The sequence below is a fragment of the Chionomys nivalis genome, chromosome X (assembly GCF_950005125.1).
Source record: "Chionomys nivalis chromosome X, mChiNiv1.1, whole genome shotgun sequence".
NCBI lineage: Eukaryota > Metazoa > Chordata > Mammalia > Rodentia > Cricetidae > Chionomys > Chionomys nivalis.
This window is the reverse complement of record NC_080112.1, coordinates 75529837-75551543: the sequence shown is the minus strand read 5'-3', so window position 1 is coordinate 75551543 and position 21707 is coordinate 75529837. Positions and strand designations below refer to the sequence as shown.

At 38.1% G+C, this 21707-nt stretch overlaps 1 protein-coding gene across 2 annotated transcripts in view; it reads right to left on the bottom strand.

Moving 5' to 3' along the window:
- The window catches only part of Atp7a (ATPase copper transporting alpha), a 112886-nt gene that overhangs the window by 30755 nt on the left and 60424 nt on the right, over nucleotides 1-21707 (bottom strand). For both annotated transcript variants that reach the window (XM_057759037.1, XM_057759036.1), the window contains 10 exons: nucleotides 15473-15962; nucleotides 14243-14968; nucleotides 12811-12990; nucleotides 9612-9775; nucleotides 6532-6693; nucleotides 5151-5227; nucleotides 4518-4737; nucleotides 2868-3101; nucleotides 1755-1846; nucleotides 122-249 (listed from right to left, as the gene is read on the bottom strand). In XM_057759037.1, the coding sequence (XP_057615020.1) occupies nucleotides 122-249; nucleotides 1755-1846; nucleotides 2868-3101; nucleotides 4518-4737; nucleotides 5151-5227; nucleotides 6532-6693; nucleotides 9612-9775; nucleotides 12811-12990; nucleotides 14243-14968; nucleotides 15473-15962 (2473 nt within the window). The remainder of the gene's footprint in view (nucleotides 1-121; nucleotides 250-1754; nucleotides 1847-2867; nucleotides 3102-4517; nucleotides 4738-5150; nucleotides 5228-6531; nucleotides 6694-9611; nucleotides 9776-12810; nucleotides 12991-14242; nucleotides 14969-15472; nucleotides 15963-21707) is intronic.

The window sequence follows — 21707 nt, the reverse complement described above, 5'->3', positions numbered from 1 at the left end:
TAAAAAACTCATATTCTTTGCTCATGATTTATACATATATTGGTTCTGCTTTAGTGTCTGCTTTTCATGATCACTTTGGATTCACATTGTTTTCATGCCATGATCCTCTGAAAGAACGTACCTGTGATGAGGGACTCATCTACCATAGAATGTCCTTCAATAACACGGCCATCCACTGGAAATTTGCCTCCTGGAACCACCTTAATTATATCTCCACGCTGTACAAGTTCCACATCTACTTGTTCTTCACTGCACACAAGTTAACACAAAAAGCGTCACATGGCATCTGCTTCTTGGTTGGTCTAACTGCCACACATACAACTTGGAGATCAGCCAAGCTTATAGCTCCATAATTACTATCAACAGAACCTAGAACAAATATTTATGCTAGCAACAACTATCTGTATTAGTTTTACTCACTGGTACTAATGAACAAAGTCTTGGCTCAAAGCAGACATTCTAAATATTTATTCTATAGTCACTGAATAAGTAATCTAGCATTTGGGAAGTGGAGACAGGAGGATTCTGAGTTCAAAATCATCCTGGGCCATATACAGTAAGTTCAAGATCAGCCTGTGTTAGTTGAGACCCTCAGTAGTTATACATAACTGCCATCAGGTATCTTACGTTTCTTTTTAAATAGAACAGCTCCTTCATTCCTTATTTACTTACTTCCTCCTTCAATCAAAGGAGGAATTACTAAGAGAAAAAAAAATAAAGTAAGTACTCAGTAGCTGAGCACTTACTTGGCATACTAAATGACTTCATGCTGTTTCCTAATACCAGAAAAAATCCTGGAGCCAGAGCCACAAAGCAAGACCTTAGGTCACAATATAGGGATGCTAAGAGATTGGCCTATGTACTCTCAAAGCTATGACCAGGGGGCTGGAGATGTGGCTCAGTGGTTAAGAGCACTGGCTGTTTTTCCAGAGGACTTGGGCTCAATTCCCAGCACCCACATGGCAGCTGACAACTGTCTGTAACTTCAGTTCCAGGGAACCTGACACCCTCATACAGACATACATGCAGGCAAAACACCAATGCACTTAAAAATAAGTAAATACTAAAAGAAAAAAATAGGCCAGGTGGTGGTGGCGCACGCCTTTAATCCCAGCACTTGGGAGGCAGAGGCAGATAGAGTTCTGTGAATTCAAGGCCAGCCTGGTCTACAGAGTAAGTTCTAGGACAGCCTAGACTGTTTTACAGAGAAAAACCTGTCTCAACAAAACAAAAAAACAGAAAACCAAAAAGAAGAAGAAGACATGATTACCCCTGTTCTTCCTGCTTCATCTTCCAGAATGTTGGGATTACAGGTATATACCAACACACATTGCCTGAATATGTCTTTTTATAAAGAAATAGTGTAGAAAATTTACCACTAAAACTACATCAGTGGGATTTCCTATTGCGACCACAGAAAGAAAGTTGAAACAGCTAGAAGTAAAGTATAATAAAATGGGGAAAAAATAAAATGGGGATAACTGCTAAATCTGAGAGGTAGATTATGTGGGGTTATAACATTCCTTACTTCTGGATACAGCTCAAAATACAGTAGGCTGGCTCAGCAGGTAAGAGTGCTTGCTGCCAAGCCTAACAACCAGAGTGCTAACCCTAGGGTCCACACGGAAGGAGGAAACTCCCGCAAGCTGTTCTCTGACTCCCACACATGTGCCATGGCATGTGTGTACTCACCACAGTAAAATTAATGAATAAAATGTTTAAAACAAGTTACAAAAGGAAATGAAGATAAATACCTCAGGAGGAGATTTTCAGAGTTAAGAGTTACAATAGTTGCTTCTGTTGCTTGTAGTGAAATTAGCTTTGCAAGAGCTTCTGAGGTTTTGCCCTATAAGTTAAAGCACAATAATGATACTAAGAAAGAAAATGCTCAAACCATAAAGTTATAATCTTTAACATTCACTCAAACATCAGCTTAAGAAAAACATTTGATCAGAAAAAAAGTTTGCACTGGAATATGGATATCTTACAAAAAGCATTTTAAAAGTACTAAGTATACTTTATGAAGAAATACAATTATTAGAAAAATATCAGGAATCTAATTCATACATGAGCAAAAGATCCTTCAAGAGGGAATATACTCAATATAGGGGGAATGTTTAGTCAGAAACACAAACTAAAGCCACCTTATAATTGCACTTAACATCTAGTATCTTAGGAGGAGTTAGATAAGATGCAATGCTGAGGATGCTGTGGTCAAAACCACTGTGCTGACAAACTCTCTCTGGCAAAATATCCCACAGCTTATAGCATGAGACCGTGAAAAGATATATGCCCTTTAATACCTCAATCATACCCTTTTTTTACTCCTAAGGTAATCAGCTCAGAGGAGATAACTATTAGACATGAATATGTTCAGTGTAGGATTATCTAAAACAAAAATTTGGGGGAAAAACGTAATTGAGAAGAAAACTAGAATGGTTTAGTAAATGAGAGCACAGTGACTTGACAGAAATAGGAAGTGATTGTCTAGACTGTAGTAAGGGAAAAAGCGTACAGTGCTTTCTACTCTACTAAACATAAAGTTCCAGGGAACAGGGTTAGAACTGACTTTTATCTCAGCATGGGAGCACAGATGGACTTTGACATCAGTTTAAGCCACATGACCAAATCAATTCTCAGTTAATAATCTGATATGATATATAAGTACTTCTCAAATGTCTCTCATAAAGTACCATGGGTATACTATTTTTGGCAGTAATATAAATTTGATATGTTTCCTGAAGATACTGATAAAACAAAAATGATTAACTGCATAAGTCAATACATATTTCTAATAAGCTGTCTAGACAATATTAAGGTCTTTGACTGATCCAATATTTTCACAAATGACAGCTTCCTTACTTTACCTTTGCTATATGTTCCAGCCATCGACCTAGGGCAATAAACACAAACAGCATAGGAGGCGTATCAAAGAAGGTAATAGGGTTCACTTCAGCTCTCTCATACATTGCGACTAGAAGAATAACCAGAGAGTAGGCAAATGCGATGGTAGTTGCCAGCACAATCAACACATCCATATTTGCTGTCTTATGCTTCAGCGCTTTGTAAGCCTGAATGTAGAAGTACCAGCCTCCACAAAACTGTAATAGAAGAGTGATTTCCTTAGACACTGAAATTCATATGTATACTTAAATAAACTTAGCATAAAGTATCAATGTTTACATCCTTTGCCTTTCAACTAATCCATAAACACTAGGAGGATTTTTTTATTTGTTGTTATAGAGCCTCGTAGGTATCTCAGGTTGGCCTTGAACTTGACGAGAACTTCCTAGTCTGTTTCCCAACTCCTAGGATTATAGGCATGTACCACCACACCTGGCTGTAAAGGGGAAATTTTGAGCTGGAGCAAGTTTGCATTTTAGAAGAGTTATATGCAAAAGAAGGGCTTCAAATTGCTGTGCAAGACACTAGGAACATCCTCTACAAACCAGAGGCTACTTCCTCCCATAAGGAAAGACAAATAGCTATTGAATTTACTTTTTGAGACTAAACAAGTAAGCTAGGAAACGAATTTATAGACTTTGGAAATGGCTTTTGTAAATATATGACACTTAGCCCCTTTCCAAAAGTCAATCACAAGCCATGGGTTCTGTTGGGAAGTATAACAGGAGAGCTTGTCTTTCATTAGTGCAATTGGTATTAATTAGTTGCCAGCACTATTGCCTTTTGTTTTGCTTTGGGGTTTTTGGTGGTGCTAAGATTGAACCTGGGGTTCTCTGTAATCTACCACTGAACTACACCCCATCCCTCACTTTTAAACCTTTAATGGCGATCAAATAAAGAGAAAGAACTTATTAAATGGTAGTATAACTTTTTTTTTTCTTTTTTCGAGACAGGGTTTCTCTGTGGTTTTGGAGCTTGTCCTGGAACTAGCTCTTGTAGACCAGGCTGGTCTCGAACTCACAGAGATCCGCCTGCCTCTGCCTCCCAAGTGCTGGGATTAAAGGCGTGCGCCACCACCGCCCGGCTAGTATAACTTTTTATAGTAAAAATTTATCTCAAAATACGAGTAGAAAGTATAAAAAGCAAATAACTAAAGAGTCAGAAATAACTATGAAATTATATATGACAGCAGACAGGAATATCCAGTTTTTAAAAATCAAAATTTTTCTCCACTTTATTGTGAAATAATATCCTCAGGGATTAAATGGAGTATATTAGCTATCTTAATTATTTGTAAAGTACCCAGCATAAAATGACCAACTTCTGGCCATGATCTATTTAACCATGGATAATAACAGTGCCAACAACATTTTGGTTATTTTTTCTTTATCAACAAATATACTAGCCGGGCGGTGGTGGCGCACGCCTTTAATCCCAGCACTCGGGAGGCAGAGGCAGGCGGATCTCTGTGAGTTCGAGACCAGCCTGGTCTACGGAGTTAGTTCCAGGACAGGCTCCAAAGCCACAGAGAAACCCTGTCTCGAAAAAAACCAAAAAAAAAAAAAAGAAAAAAAAAAAAACAAAAAACAAATATACTTGCTAATGTCACTTGCCTGTACAGGTAGACACAATAAAAGAGACAGCAAATTCATAATGGACAGTCCTGGCAGGATCTGATGCTCCAGGAACATAGGGGAACGGATCCTTTCTTCATTACTCATATTCTGATTATGGTGAAAAGTTGCAGGGTGGTGATCCACAACCATCATATATATCATCAGCCCCATTACAGGGATACAGAAAAACAGGCTCACAAGGAACGACCTTTTCCATCTTATATGGGAAACATTTAAAGAAAAAAAGCACATTTTGGTGAGTACCTAAAAGTTAAATATTCTATGTACTACAGAGAAACCCAGATTGTAACCATCTCACCCAGTGTAAGAATGATATCATGGGGCTGCAGAAATAGCTCAGCAGTTAAGAGCTCCTATTGCTCTTGCAGAGGACCGAAATTCAGTTCCCAGTACCCATGTCAGCTCACTAGCACCTATAATTCCTGTACCAGCAGGCCCCATGCCCTCTGTGCAGAATCCTGCATACATGTGGTATACATTCACACATATACATATTTTTTTTAAAAAGTAAATCTTAAAAAATGTTATAGCAAAACTGACATGCTAACAGGATGTCAAATTTCTAAAAGAAGTTGAAATGCTTTTTATTAACAATTCCAAAGTACTTACTGTTTTATTTCTCGTTTATGATCTAAGTGACTGGCTGACCGATCTTTCTTGACCAAAGAAGCTTCAAAACCTAAGCTCTAAGGAAATTCATAAGAAAAATGTCATTTCACTCAATGCAGAGATACTCTAAGCCATGCTGTTACCACTTAGAACAATTCAGTTCAATTCCTGAGTAAAAGTCATTCTGGGGAACAGAAATATAAAGCTGTCCAGAGTTTCCTGCTCTTGAGTACTTTGGTTTCTAAATTAATAGCTCATTGATTTTAGCTACTGTCTATTCTGCTCCTCCCAGACTAGCAATTTCACTCAAGTGCAATAGAGGTTTTCACCGGCAGTGCAGAAAAGATAGCACTACATTACATACATTGACCAAGGCCTTGCCTACATAGTTTTCATTCTTGTTCCATCATAAAAAGAACATGAATAAAAATCCTTTTCCCCAATGCAACTAGTATAAAAAGAGAACTACACCCAAGATGCACACACAGACAGTTATAGACACCATGTTTTCAATTGCTAGGGAGACAGCTACCATCATTAAGCTGTTAACAGTGTAACACGGTAAAAAAAGAGCAAATGAGTCTGGGGGCAGAGTGATCAGGATCAAGTTGATGGGATTCAACAAGTAAGTTCTCAGGTTGTTTCACCTCTGAAATAAGATGGTAGCTCTGCTGTGAGAATCCAGAACTGAAGCTTGGTAGCACTATTGAGTACCTTCTGAGAGTGGCTAGGGTAGGACATCAGTAATGCCTGTTTCACAGGTGTCAATGGTATTGCTGCCTAAATGGATAGGGTGTTAACTGAAGTATAATATGCTTTCAATCATCAGAACACCAACTTCGTAGCACACTAAAACTTTGCATTATATATATATATATGCATTATATATGTATACACACACACACATATATATATCTCTGCTTAAGACATACTGAAGAACACAAGATAAATTTAGTACAAATAAAAGGGTTTGGCAGTTGAACTTTAACTTGAAAGTGTCTTTGTTTTATTTTGTTCTGTTTTGCTTTAACAACAAATCATAACACATCTAGTATGATGTTCTAATTTCATAGTGATTAAGTCTTCTTTATATTATAACGTACTTTATATCCATTCCCTAAATACTTTGATTGATAGTTTCAGCTTAAGTCTGCTCACAATTTAATGGTGCAAATGTACCTTTGTCTAAATTTCCCTGATGAAAGCCATGGTGTGGGTGGGGGACAAAATCAGACACACTTACACTAATGTTGTAATGTGAAATAGTCAAAGGGGTTAGAGTCTTTTCATTGTCTATATCTAATATAAATATAAACCAGATGTGATTCCAGGAAGTATTGACTGGAAAGCTAAGACAGAAAAGCAAAGTCACGGCACTTACTTCAATGGTATGGATAATATCTCTGGGACCAATAATTTCTGGATCATATTTAATATGTGCTTTGTTGGTTGCCAAGGCCACAGAGCAGTAGAAGATCCCTTTGTGTTTTGTGAGAGTAGACTCGATTTTATGGACACACGAGGCACACGTCATTCCTCTTACCTGTTTAAAAACAAAGTCTTTGTTATTGTAACTATCCCTTTTCTTCAGTTCATAAGGAGTTAGCACTTCTAACTAAAAGGACTATCATAACACAGGATATCGGTGCAATTAATATATTTTGATTTGATCATTAGAATCTTGTTTTTCTGAGGGACTGCCACCTCTTTTTAAAAATTATTTATTATGTCTACAATAATCTGTCTGTGTGTATGTCTGCAGGCCAGAAGAGGGCACCAGACCTCATTACAGATGGTTGTGAGCCACCATGTGGTTGCCAGGAACTGAACTCAGGACCTTTGGAAGAGCAGGCAATGCTCTTAACCACTGAGCCATCTCTCCAGCCCTACCTCTGATGTATTCTCAGGGGTAATAAAAAGAACTGGGTCTGAAGACAACTGTACTAAGCTACACATATACTAAAAGCCATGGAGTGCTACATTGTCAGAGTAGTTTATTCAGTATATGTGAGTCATATCTTATCTTGATAAAAACTTAATAAAGAAAAAAGAATTCTATTTTTTGTTGTGTACATACATATATGGTGTGCATGTGTAAGTGTTTATGTGTGGAAAGTTGTGCATGCGCACAAGCGTGTATGTGTGTGTCTGTGTCTGTGTATGTCTAAATGCATACACATGCATGAAGGCCAGAGGGTCAAACTGGATATCTTACTTTATTACTCTACTTTATTCACTGGGATTAATGAAACAGCATCTGTAGCTGAACACAAAATTCACTCTTTTCTGGCTTCCAAGGGCACCCTAATACATGTGGCATATATTAAAGTGTATGCACACACAAATACAAATAAAACTTTTAAAAATTATGTTATGTGTATAGGTGTGTTTTGCCAACATATATCTTTGCATCACGTGTGTATGGTGCCCTTGCAAGCCAGAAGAAGGTGCCAAATACCCTGGGATTAGAGTTACAGATGGTTGTGAGCCTCTATGTAGGTGCTGAGGTTTAAACCTGGGTCCTCTAGAAGAGCAGCCAGTGTTCTTTCTTACCTGCTAAGCCATCTGTCCAACCCACTTAGAAACTTTTGAGTAAATAAGGGCTAGAGAGATGGTTCAACAGTTAAGAGCACTTGCTGATCTTACCTAAGACCCAAATGGGTTAACATAACTGCCTGTAATTCCAGTTCCAAGGAATATGACATCCTCTTCTGGCCTCCTGAAGATACCTGCAGGCATGTTCAATATATACAGAAACACACACATATGTATAAATAAAAATACTTTAAGTAAGTAAAAAGTTAAGTAAATGCCTCTAAAATTCCTCCATAAAAGCAAGAAAAGGTTTTTAAATTGTCTTAACCAATTTGTTTTTCAACTTGTAGATATCCAGGAAGCATTTATTCAAAACCAAATCAGGAATTTTGATTAAAAAAAAAACAGCAAGCTGTGTGGCATTACAATCTGTTGCATTCTCTTCTCTTCCTCTCCATTCTGTGGGAGGGAACTAAGAGTCCACAACGATGAAGAAAAACAACAGTGTATCCATTGGACACCACAGAACAAAGAGCTCATTCAGAGCCTCCTTTCCAGAGAACTGAGCATTTCACCTGTCAGATGGACCTTGGAAATAGCCCCTGCAAAAATGTCTGCCCTGAATGGATGGCTGGAATTCACTGAGCGCAAAAAAACTCCTTCATGAAAAACATTTCTTAGCATGCAATGGTTTCATTATTTAGGGGAAGTAGACACAAGTTCCCATTCCCAATCAAGAAGCTATTTCCAATTAACAACCATTCACAAAGAAAAAACTAGATTCTTCAAGAGTCTCCGAGTATCCAAACCCCACTTAAGTGCAGGCCCCATGCCCAGCAGTAGATAGCCAAGACAAAACAAACTCAAAAGTAGTTTTGGAGATTTGTTGTCTCATATTGCTTTGTTTAGACTTTCTTTTGTATATTATGGTTTAGTACTTTGTGTTTTTATGGGTTTGTGTGTGTATATATGCGTGTCTGTTTCTGTGTGTACAAGTTTATGCCCTTTTCATGCTCTTTATTAGTTTTTTGTCCTTTCATTCATTTTGTTTTATTCTTGCCTTTTCTATTTGCTTGTCTGTTTTCTTAAGAGAAAAAAGAGTTGGAAGGGTAGGAAGGATCTGGAAGCAAACAAGGGAGGGAAAACCATAATCAGAATATATTGTATAAAGATAACTTTAATTAATAAAAATAAATATATTTTTGTTTTTCAATTTTTATTTTTATTTACTTCATTAGTTCTTTGAGAATTTCGTACAATGTATTTTGATAATATCAACCTCATCTCCCACAATTCTTCCTATATCCACACCCCCTTCCCTACCCAACTTTTTGTGTCCTCTTGTTTAATTTTTTTAAACCCATCAGTTTCAATTTTTTTCTTTACACTAGAGTTACTTTATACAAAGTTGGTTTATCTTTTTCTTTCATTTCCCTCCTTTCCCTTTCCTTGAGACAATGTTTCACTATGTAGTGCAGGCTGACCTCAAACTCCCAGGAATCAGGAATCCTATCTCTGCTTCCCAAATGCTGAAATTATGAGCATCCACAACCGCACCCCACTATTTTTAATGCATTTATTTACATATGATGTACGAGGATGACTTTACAGAGTCAGCTGTCTCCTTTCACCATGTAGGTCACAAAGACAAACTTCTGGTCATCAGACTTACTGGCAAGCACCTTTACTAGCTGAGTCATCTTGCAAGGAGCCACACCTATTTTTGGTTTTTAAAAAGATAATAATTCCATTCCATGCTTGAAGACTGCCATTAAGCCAAAGCCTTCTATCTTTTACTTTCCTTCATTTTCATTATATGCCCTATTTTCCAAGGTTTTAGTTACCTATATCTATAACAATTTTTCTCTGAAAGCCTCTCCAAGTTTCTGTTAGAAGTCGGTTAATCATACAAAAGTTCCTACTTACAACAAGTTCCAAAACGCCATCCCCTTCATCATCATTTTCCATCACCATGGCTCCAAATCCAAGCTCTCGGATAAACTCTGCTATCATTGGGGGTTGAATAACAGCTGGGTTATATCTTACTTCTGCTTTGCCGGCCATCAGGGCCACAAGTACAGAATATATTCCTGAAAACATTGGTAAGAAAAACAATGCAGGTAATAAGTTTTACCAAAAACATAATGATGTTAAAACTACTTTTCATATATTTTAATTGACTGCAAAAGTATTAAAGAAAATTTGAAGAAATTTACTACTTAATTTTTTTGAACACTGCCTGGCCCATTAGTTCCAGCCTCTTATTGGCTAGCTCTTACATATTGATCTAACCCATTTCTAATATTCTGTTACTACTTAATTTTTTATACAAGTCTTAAACTGAAACAATTTCAAACTGTTTTCAAAGGAGGCCTTAATTTCTTAAACTTATTCTATAAAGTTTAAAATATATATACTTATACATACATATATATATATATATGGGACAGCAACATGTTTCACCCTCACTGAGATTAAACTATTATCAATAACATTTGGCTCACCTGTTTTTGTTCAAGGAAGGGTCTCACTATGCAATACTAACTGGCCTGGAACCTGCTATACAGACCAGGTTAGCCTTGAATTAGAACCCACAGAAACCTGCCTGCCTCTGTGTCCCAAGTACTAGGATTAAAGATATGTACCACTACCCCTGGATCATCCTGTTTTTTCTGAAACAGGGTTTCTCTGTAGCTTTGGAGTCCATCCTGGAACTAGCTCTTGTAGATCAAGCTAGCCTCTGCCTCCCAAGTGCTGGGATTAAAGGTGTGCGCCACCACCGCCCAGCTCTATTTTATTTTTTACAGAAAGAATCTTGCTGTCACTCAAGCTAACATACAAGTCCTAGACACAAGCTGTCTTCCTGTCCCAACCTATCAGATGGCCATGAGCATAGGAGCCACAACAACTGGGTCTTGTTTATCTACATTCTTACTGATTGTACTCCTAGCCCTCTATCCAGATAATGTTGAAGCAAATCCCAAACACTCATTACTTTGCATGCAAATATTTAAATATGAATCTCTAAAATCTCCTTACAAACAACCACATTAGGACAGGGAATGTAGTGGTAGTACAGCTGCTTAGTATGTGTGAGTTTCAATCACACACCACATAAACAACATCTTCATATGTAAAACAATATTTTAAACCTATTAATTTAACAGTTTTGTGTCCAAATTAGGATGAAAATAAGACAGATATATTACAATGAGATAAATCTATATCTTATAAAAATACTTTTAGAAACTAATAAAACCGGGGCTGGGGATGCAGCTCAGTTGGTAGAGTGCTAGCCTAGAACACATGAGACTCTGAGTTGTAGCCCATAAAACTGGGCTTACATTTTTAGTTTTATAGGTACAAAATTATTCAGATGATCAGAGAAAATGTCTGTCTGAAGAGAAGTGGTGATGCACGTCCTTAATCTCAGCACTCAGGAGGCAAAGGCAGGCGGATCTCTGTGGCCTAGTCTACAGAGTGAATTCTAGGCTAGCAAGGGCTACATAGTAAGATCCTGTCTTTTAAAAAAAATGACAGAGAAGAGTAATATAGATGATGCAGAATAAATCTTTGTGTTTCTGTTGAATATACTTAGTAGCCTGGTGAAAACAGAGTATAACTTTTCAAATTTCAAACAGCAGTTATTTTAATTTTAACAAATCTCTGAAGCATAACAAGAGCTCTTTCTAATCTTTTCCACCTCGGGGGTGGTACCGGACAATTGAACACAAACGTCTCAGAGGCTAGACATGGCCCACACACTGCCAATGAGCTGTGCTGTACCGTGGACTTTCACTCTTAGAACCTCTGGGCTTTTTAAGTAATGCAACACAGACTTAATGAGGAGCCTAGTACTCCTTAGTTCCACAGGCTAAGGCCAACAGTTAAGAGGTGGTAAAAAGGATGACAGGGGTTAGCCAAGAGAATTAGCTTAACAAATTCTAAAATGGGGCTGGAATTGTCACTTAATATCCAAGTATGCATTTAGCTTTCTCGAGACCCCAAGAAGACAATTATAACTAGCACTGACATTATCTCTTGAAAAGAAAATTTCTGTAGTACTTCTCAAACAGGAACTGTTCAAACTTTCTCTGCATTCATTTGCCTGTCAACATTCATTTGTTCCCTCCCTCCTTTCCTTCTTTCCTATTCTTTTTTGAAAAAGGATCTCATTATGTAGTGCTAGGTGTCCTGGACCTGGCTATGCAGACCAGGCTGACCTCAAATTCAGAGATCTGTGTGCTTCTGCCATTCTTTTCCTTTTTACTGAATCACACAAAGCCTTGACTGCAGTCAGGAAAAGTGGAGGCTGAAATGAATATTGCACAAATAACCAAATGAAGGCACAATGAACCAAAGATATATGTCTTACATTTCACAAAATAATCTTCTAGTCTTATTATAAAAGATGATGTGCTAATTACACTTGAAATAATTTCCTCAATTTCCAGGAATGCTTGTCACATTAATCCTTACTTCCTTAACTAGCTCTTGTGAGTAACATCTACCATCAAGACATCAAGGGTTAGGTCAGCACCAAACGTAAGACTTTGGTCTCATTAAACATAATCACATATCTATGCGGTTAACTAAGCTACTGTGCTATACTGAAACGTCTATAAATATGAATGTAAATTTGAGCTAAAATAGCTGAGTGACTGAAGAAAAACTGTGGTGCTGATTTTTGAAGATTCTGTAACCTGAAGTGAAAAGACACGCTACTAAGCAACATGGACTTCCTACCACAAGGGAAGATCAGAGGTCAAACTGTTTCAAGAGACAAATATGGCTGGGCTCTGGTGCTTTATATAGGTAAGACAATAGCTAACTCATATCATTATCACTTTTAAGGAAAACTTTAACAAAAAATGTAGTCTCTCATAGTCCATGATAGCCATGGTTCATAAAAGTAATGCTTTGCATTTCTTTTGGCTATAAAGTTTTCAGTAAATTTCATTGGCACTAAAATGTGACCATAAGATAAAGGAAATAACACTAACAAAAACTACCAGAAATTCAGAGTTGTTCTGTGCATCGAGGATTATAAGTATGGATACAAAATACAAATGGGAAACAATTTGGAAATAAGTCCATAAAATTACAACATTTAAAAGTGTCTTACCTTCTTCTCGTCTTAGATTCCGCTCAATGTTTGCTACACAAGAAGCACAAGTCATTCCAGAGACCTGTATGTAACACTTGCTATGGACTGGTGTCATCACGCTATCTGGCTCATTAGTTGAGGGCAAAAGTGGTGTTTCCAATGAGGGCTGAGCTATCACTACCAATGGCTCATTTGTGTCTGGTGGGAAAAAAAAAGGTTCTTTTCATTTGTGGTATTAATTACTCTCCGGCTGCCACGCTGTCATATGTCACATATGTCACAGTCCATGCCTCCAGACCTGGCAATCCATTCTTTAAAATCAGTAAATTCCTAAAAGCCCTCAACAAATACATTGTTATTACCCTTTCTCAGCAATGACTTTGAATTTCTTTACTGACCACCAAGTGAATATATAAAATTTTAATCATAATTTTTTTAAAGAAAAAAAAAAACAAAAACAAAACCCTTTAGTCATGTCAGATTCTTCTAGCCATTATCTCCAAACCCAACCCCAAGTAGAGACTAATTGGTTACCAGTTCTTATGCTTGTATCTAAGTGGCATTATCATGCTGGCAATTTGTACATTGACATTAAAAGAATTCTTCCTTATCTATGGGATATATTTTTCAGTGGGTGCATGAAAGTAGCAATAGTACCATCACCCTATGATGTGTGTATACACATATATATATATGATACAGTTTAATTTACAAATGAGGCATAGTAAGGGCTTAACAACTGACAATAAAACAGAATAATTATAACAATAAATGCACTGTTAATCATTGAGTCATCTCTCTAACCTCCTCACATGGCTTTTTGTACAGTGTACCACATCCAGGTAGAAACCACCATGTTTGGTCAGCCTTTAGCTTTTTAGGCTCATGATATCCTTAGGCATTTTATACACACTGGTGATAACTGCCACAGGACTCATTTGTAAGAAGCAGAATTTCAGCCTGGTGTGGTAGTGCATGCCCTTAATCCTAGCATTAAGCAGGTAGAGACTGAGGAATCTCTGCGAGTTCAAGGCCAGTCAGGTTGATATAGTTAGTGAGTTTCATACCAGCAAGGGCTACACAGTAAAACCCTATCTCAAAAAAGGTGGAATTTCAGTAACTGTGAGGTTTTTTTTAAATATTTATTTATTTATTTATTTATTTATTTATTTATTTATTTATTTATTTATTTATTATGTATACAATATTCTGTCTGTGTATGTCTGCAGGTCAGAAGAGGGCACCAGACCCCATTAAAGATGGTTGTGAGCCACCATGTGGTTGCTGGGAATTGAACTCAGGACCTTTGGAAGAGCAGGCAGTGCTCTTAACCTCCGAGTCATCTCTCCAGCCCAGTAACTGTGAATATTTTCTTGTTGCTAAACGCCAAATAAAGAAACAAAATAGGAATATAAAAATATTAGGGATATCAAAGAAAAAATATAATTACCTGGCAAGATAGCATCAAATCCCATGTCTTCAATTGCTTCTCGCAAGGTTTCTGGAGAGGTTAGTAGAGGATCATATTCAACAGTCCCAGTACTATTTGCAAGGGAAACACGGATGGATTTTACACCTGGCTTTTTTGATATGACACCCTCTATAGACTGGACACAAGAATTACAAGTCATGCCATTAATGTTAATCACAGTTTCTTGGGTCAGAGGCTGGCTAACTATGTTCGAAGGCATCTTTTGAAGAGATGAACTGGAGGGAAAGCTGTAGGTATTTTCAACTTCATTTGCAATACTAACTCTGTATTGCCCTGGCGAAACAGCCTCTATTGCTTTTCTCAGCGTTTCTGGAGTGACTGAGCTTGCATTGTACTTTATAATGGCTGACCTATTCTCTAAAGAAACGACTGCACTGCTTACATACTGGAGTGTAGATAAAGCACTTTCGATATTTGACACACATGATTTACAGTGCATGCCCTCTATGATGAATGTGGCTGTTGAATCACTGGGATAAGATGGGCTCTTCTGCTGTGATCCTTCTTGGGATTTGACTGGTGTATTCTTCAGGCGCTCGACATCAATGGTTCCCAATTTGAGGTACTTGGGCTGCTTTTTTATGAAGGCTGGGAAGCCCACAGCTTCAATCTGCTTCTGTATTTCCTCTGCTGTGATCAGATGAGGTTGATAAACAATAGTAGCTTCTTGGTTGTCTAGGGACACTAAATAATAAATAGAAACATATTTAACTTAGTTATTCCTGGGCCACTTCACAATCAATCGCTGTTTCTCCCTCACTCTTCTCAATGCTTTTTCTTAAATACTTTTGTGCTTTTCAGAAAAAGGGACTAACATACATTGGAAAGAAGCAAAAGACATGATCTCCATATTTCTGGATCATCCCAGTAGAAATACATTAGAGGTAAAGAACACCCCAGGAAGCCTGTTGAGGAAGTCTGAACGCCATAAATTGTTACTGCAGCTGCCTCTTCTACTAAACTGAAGTTCAAGACTCTCATAACCTTTCATTATAATCATTAACTTCACTAACATTAATCCTGAGAATATGCTACGCCTCCAACTTCAATGAAGCAGAAAGCAATTGCAGGCCCACGGATCGAAGCTCATGCTTGGGAAGAAAGCAAAAAGTATAAAGATCAAAACACAAAAGAGCTTTACAAAACAAGCAAAAAAAAAAAAAAGAGGAGAGAGAGCAGACAAATTACCTTTAATTCGCTGAACACCTTGCAGCTTCCCAACTTTGCCTTCGATGGTGCTAGTGCACGAATGGCAGGTCATCCCTTCCACTTTCATCTTCAGCATGACTTCCCCGCCCTGAGGCGTGCTGTGTTCATCGCATGCTCCTGACTTTTTCTCCTGACTTCCCACGTCTAAACTGAGGTCTGGGACCAGCTCCACAATCTGACTGGCACTCACTAGAGAAGGGATTATGGTTACGACTGCAGTTCTTTGCTGAGGGGAAATCTTAACACCAGTCACACCCTTGGTCTTGAGCAATGTGCTTTGGATATGGTCCCATGGCAGAGCCAGTGGAGCAGTAACAGTCAGAAACACAGTATTGGTTAAAACAGGGAGAGGGCTGGCATTGTGGAGAAGAGCATCAAAGCCCATGTCATCGATAGCTTCTTGGAGGGTCTTTGGAGTCTGAAGTTTAGGGTCAAAAATAATAGTTGCATTTTTTTCTTCCAGTGAAACCTTTTGGAAAGAAATTTCAGAAGTTAGTTTAGCTCAACTATATGACCTAGGAATTAAGAATAACAGGAATTGAGAAGGGGCAGTGGTGACATAGGCCTTTAATTCCAGCATTTGGGAGGCAGAGGCAGGCAGATCTCTGTGAGTTCAAGGCCAGCCTGGTCTACAAAAGGAGTTCCAGGACAGTCAAGGCTATATAGTAAGACTCTTGTTTTTTTTCTTGTTTGTTTGTTTTTTGTTTTTTTTTTTAAAAAAAAAGGAAGAAGAAAAGGAAGAAGATGAATATCAATGATCAAGAACCAAGCCTTCCTGAGCCATCTCATATTCCAAGACTAGCCCCAGGACACTTAGTTCACACACTGGCCTTCCCTGATAAAGACCTCAGCAAAGACCTCTTTTCTGCAGCAGATCAAGACTATTATAGAATGTCCACAACTGGTCAAAAATGCAGAGTACCAATACATACTCATCCCCAATTGATACATCTGCAACACAAATCCTACACCTGAAGCTCAGGGAATATTGCAAGAGAGGGCAGAAAGATCATAAGAGCCAAAAGACCAAGATATCTGCTAAGAGATAGTGTCTTCTATGCATGATAAAGAAGATGAATCCATGAAACCACAACAATATGGTTGTCTAAACAAGACCTCCACAATGACAGTATCAGTTGACATGCTAGTGAAAGTGGAAAAAAAATCTCACATAGTCCCACCCCTAGATGCAGAGATAAAGTCCAATAATGGTTGCTGAGAGATAGAGAATCAGTCTTCTCCAAATGGTGGTCATCCCTAAACATGAGTAATATTAAACGGACTCATTGGTGTGTGTGTGTATGTAAACATGTAGCATTAATAATTAAAGAAGTAAGAGGTCATAAATTTGAGAGTGAGTGGAGGAGGAACATAGGGAGGAATTGGAGAGGGGGACAAAGGGGAAGAAATGAGGTAAATACCTGTACTCATGTGCAAAATTTTTAACAAAATAAATTTAAAAGTAAAATATGTTAGGAAAAGAATATCAATCACACCACATACAAAAAGGATGAAATAAATAACAGCACTAGAAACTAGTAGTTTCTCAACTATGTTTTCACCTTTACTACTCTTGCTGGAAAGAAACACAAATTTTTTTTTTTTTTTTTGGTTTTTCGAGACAGGGTTTCTCTGTAGCTTTGGAGCCTGTCCTGGAACTAGCTCTTGTAGACCAGGCTGACCTCAAACTCCCAGAGATCTGCCTGCCTCTGCCTCTCGAGTGCTGAGATTAAAGGCGTGCGCCACCACCGCCTGGCTAAGAAACACAAAATGTTTTATCCACCCAGAACAATGTGTAGGCCTTCATAACTTTGGTACCAATCAGGTAAGCAAAGTATGTGCATTGACAAGCACACTCTAGAATCTCACCACAGAATACATACTATACTTTCCTAATATATCTTTTCATAAATTACTGCAACATGTCACATTATACGGATTTAAAAGGTTCTACAAGAAATAGTACTGCTACAGAAAATAAAAGGTAGGGCTGAGAGATGGCTCAGTAGTTCAGGGCATCCGCTATACAATCATGACAACCGGAGCTCATATCCCAGCACCTGCATAACAATCTAGGTATCCAGCACACAGCTTTTAGCTCAGCAAAGAGTGGAGGAGAGACAGGAGGATGGTTGGACTTGCTGGCTTCCATAGCTGAGAAAAATGTAAGAAGGAACTTGCCTCAAAAGGAAAGGGGAGAATGTAGTAGATGAGGATGCTCTCTGGCCTTTGAGCACCCATGAGCTCTCACATCCATGTCTATAAAGAAAAAAAAAACCTTTTACAATATAAAATGCAAGTTAATATAAAGTCCACTCCTTTAAAAGTATTAATTAAAGGGTGGAGGTATGACTCAGTGACAGAGTGGATTGCTTTGCATGCACAAGACCCTGGATATAATGCCCTAGATGTAATTCTCAGTAAACACACACACACATACACAGAGGCTGGGCATAAGCCCCATTACCTTCCAGGGTTTTCAGAAGTAGGAAAGTTCTTTGTAGCAGTAATAAGTTATCAAAGTATAAGTAAACAAAGAACAGCTAACATTTACTAAACACTTGTTATGTGTGCCAGGAAATGGGATTCTTAGGTCACAAAGCTGAACATGCCACACTGACATGGATCAACACTAGGACAGAGAATATAGAAGGTGGCTAACCATTGGTCCCTCACACTACATCTCAGAAAAGGCTCCTTGGAGAAAATAATGCCTATTAAAGGACAAAGGGATTCATCACATATAAAGAAACTGCAGACAAATGGAAGCACATTTGTAGAAAAATATGAAGCCTAGGAATGAAAGGATTGCTCTATTATGGGGTCTTACGTCAATAATAGTTTATAATTTACCTTAATGGTAGCAGAGTGTCATAAAAAAGTTACACAGGGGAACGGCATGAGATCTCTATCTTAAACAATCAGTGCATAGAAGATGATGGGCTGGTTGGAGAGATACCAATTAAGAAGCTACTCCAATTGCAACGACAACATAACACAGACTCTGAATTAAGACATGTGCATGAGAAAAAAGGGAACAGAAGCTGCTCCAAGACATGCTTAGCACAGAGAGACCCAGCAACAAATTGAACCAGGGTCTTCTACAAGAGTAGCAGATACTCTTACTGATTCATCTTTCCAGCTTCACACTTTATTTATTTTTATTTTGTGTATATGTGTATTTTCCTACATGTATATCTGTGCACCATGTATATGCTTAGTGTCCATGGAGGCCAGATGATGATGTTGGGTCCCCTGGAACTAAAGTTATAGATGGCTGTTAACTGTAGTATAGGTGCTGGGAATTGAACCCTAGCTCTCTGAAAGAGAATTATGTCGTCCAGGCTGTACTATAATTTGTGCTATGCCTTGAAATATAACACGACTATAGGCTGACCTTGACCTCACAATCTTCCCACCTCATCCCCTGAATGCAGGAAGTATAGGAGTGCATCTCGTTGTGTGGCTTTAATTTTTCTTCTTTTCATGGAAAATATTATATGGCATAATCTAAAACCAATATAAATTATTTTCCCATTCCTGTTGATCATTTATGCTAGTGCTCTCTTCCACAAAAAGCTACCTGGCTAGAGTTATCTGAGCCTTAGAAATCTCCATGCCATGATCATATTTCAAGTTTTTATCAAACTTATTGTTGTCAGTTACAAAGCTAAAGGAAGAAATAAAAAATGAAGTTCATTAAAATAAGCAAAAGGGGGCATCTTAGTGGTTAAAAGCACTGTCTGCTCTCTCAGAAGATCTGGGTTTGATACCCAGAACCAAAATGATAGCTAATAACCACATGGCCAAAACACCCATACACATTTATAAAAATCTAAAAGAAAGTCTAGTTTCTTGAGTTCTTTATATATTTTGGAGATCAGACCTTTGTCTGTTGCGGGGTTGGTGAAGATCTTCTCCCAGTCAGTGGGTTGCCTTTTTGTCTTAGTGACAGTATCCTTTGCTTTACAGAAGCTTCTCAGTTTCAGGAGGTCACATTTATTCAATGATGCCCTTAATGTCTGTGCTGCTTTTAATCTCACTTGCCTGAGGTCCATGGCATTCTGATTGAGGAAACAGATGTGACTGCAGCTTCGTAGTAGTATATTTGCTTAGTCTGCAAGGACCTAGGATAATCCTGAGTGTTGCAAAGAAAAGGCTAAAGGAGAAGAGGGAGAATAGATCACTGGTTGTCAGGGCCTATACAAAAGTCTTAGGCAGTACAGGTAGTTTTCAGGGGTGGGGGTGGTGGTGGTTGTGGTGAATGAATCTGCACATGTATTTCTGCTAGCTCCTACATGGGGCAGAAACCTTCAGGGGTAAACTGCTATATTAACACACCTTCCAACAGTTCTTTCTCGTTCTTTTCAGCTAAAACTTTATGATACAAACTGAACATGCCCAGAAGCATTCCTTCTCCTGATTTTCAGAACATGTGCTCCACTACTTTAGGCTAATCATGCCCCAAACTTAGCCTATTATATTTCCTTCTTAAATTATGACCTTAAATTCATCATAATCAGGATTGTACTACTTAGCTGAGCATGCTTAACAATGGGCCAACCCCTGAATGAAAATATGCAGGCTTCCTGAATAAAAAGCCTCAAGCTTCCTTAGTAAGCACTACTTTGGAAATAATTACCCCATCACCTTCCCTGCTGTAGGTAATAAATCTTTCCTCACTCCTTTATATTTAGCTGTGCTTGTTTTATCTTTTGTACCCAACCAAATGGGAACCTAGTCTATTTGATTACATTCACAAAATGTAAATGTACATTTAAAAATAACATGTTTTAACATTCACAATCAATAGCAAGTGCAAAACTCTAATTTTAATGCAAAAACTAAAAGTTCTAATTATTATACACCTAAAAAGGATCAATGTTGTTGAATGGCAATTTTTTAGGCAGGGTATATCTATGGCTCACACCCATTTCAAGCTCCAAATGTTCCCTCCTCAGCCTTCTGAATGCAGGAATTACAGGTATGTGCCTCCACATCTGGTTCTACATGACAATTTCTTAAAATCAAAAATTCAAATAAGGTTAAAAATTCAGTAACTCAGTTTCCCTCCCTATAACTGAAGCGCTTACAATGGGTAGTACCTGTGACATCATATATAAAACATGTCTATCACTGATGAAGATTCTTGCACAGCCCTATTGTGGGGACTACTACATATAAGTTTCATTACATCATAGCTAATATATCCTTTTAAATGTTTTGTTACATTTTTTGCTTATGAGTCAGGGGGTCTACATCGTGAGTTTGAGGCCAGCCTGGACTTCATAAAACCGTGTCTCAAACAACAATAATAAATAAAAAGTAGTATTTCCAAAAAGTAGCATTTCCCCATATTATTCATTCTGCAGATGAGGAAGACATGTTCTTATTTAGTTACTTCTATTTCTATGTTTTAAAGCTAGATGAGCATGCTTAGCACAAATCACTTTGGGGTATGAGCACTCAACTTATAATGAAAAGACTTTAGAAACCTCAAGTATCAAAGGAAGCAAAACTCACAACCCCTTATTTTCTTTTAAGAAGAAAGCCACGCAGGAGCTCAGAATCATCAAGGACAGTACTGAGTGCCAAAACCTTGGGTAGGAAGCTAAGCTGGTATTTATTTACCTAACAAATATTTACTGAGTGTCCATTATGTGCCTGGCATTGTACTGGCTGTTAGAGATACAATAGTAAAGCAAGCCAGGCAAGGCTGTGCAGAGATGGAAATTGCTGGTAGCAGTGTGATTCTTTGCCTGAGCAGCTCTCCTTTCACATGCCCCCCTCATCCCTAAATCATCACCTTCAACTCCCCACACTGTTCCAATGTTTCTACATCATTTTTCATTAGGAATCAATGCTGTCATTTTATTCTTAGAGAAACCATTTTCGATTATTTCAAGAGTCCCTCTGAATGTAATCAGAACAGCCTACAGATCATAGGCACAGGAAGCACTGAAGACAGAAGAGTATAAACTAGTTAGCAGCAGACGGCAGTGGGAGAGAAGAACAGGAAGTAAACTAATGACACCCTGTGATCTTAGCAACAGCAGGTGTGCCAGCGCCCACCTATAATCTGAGCACTCAGGAAGTGTCTGCCAACAGGAAGGTCAGAGCTCCAAGGCCATCTTAAACTACATGCTACACAAACACACCTCCACCACCACAACCATAATGTAGAGAGGTTGCTAGCTGTTCACATAATTTATAT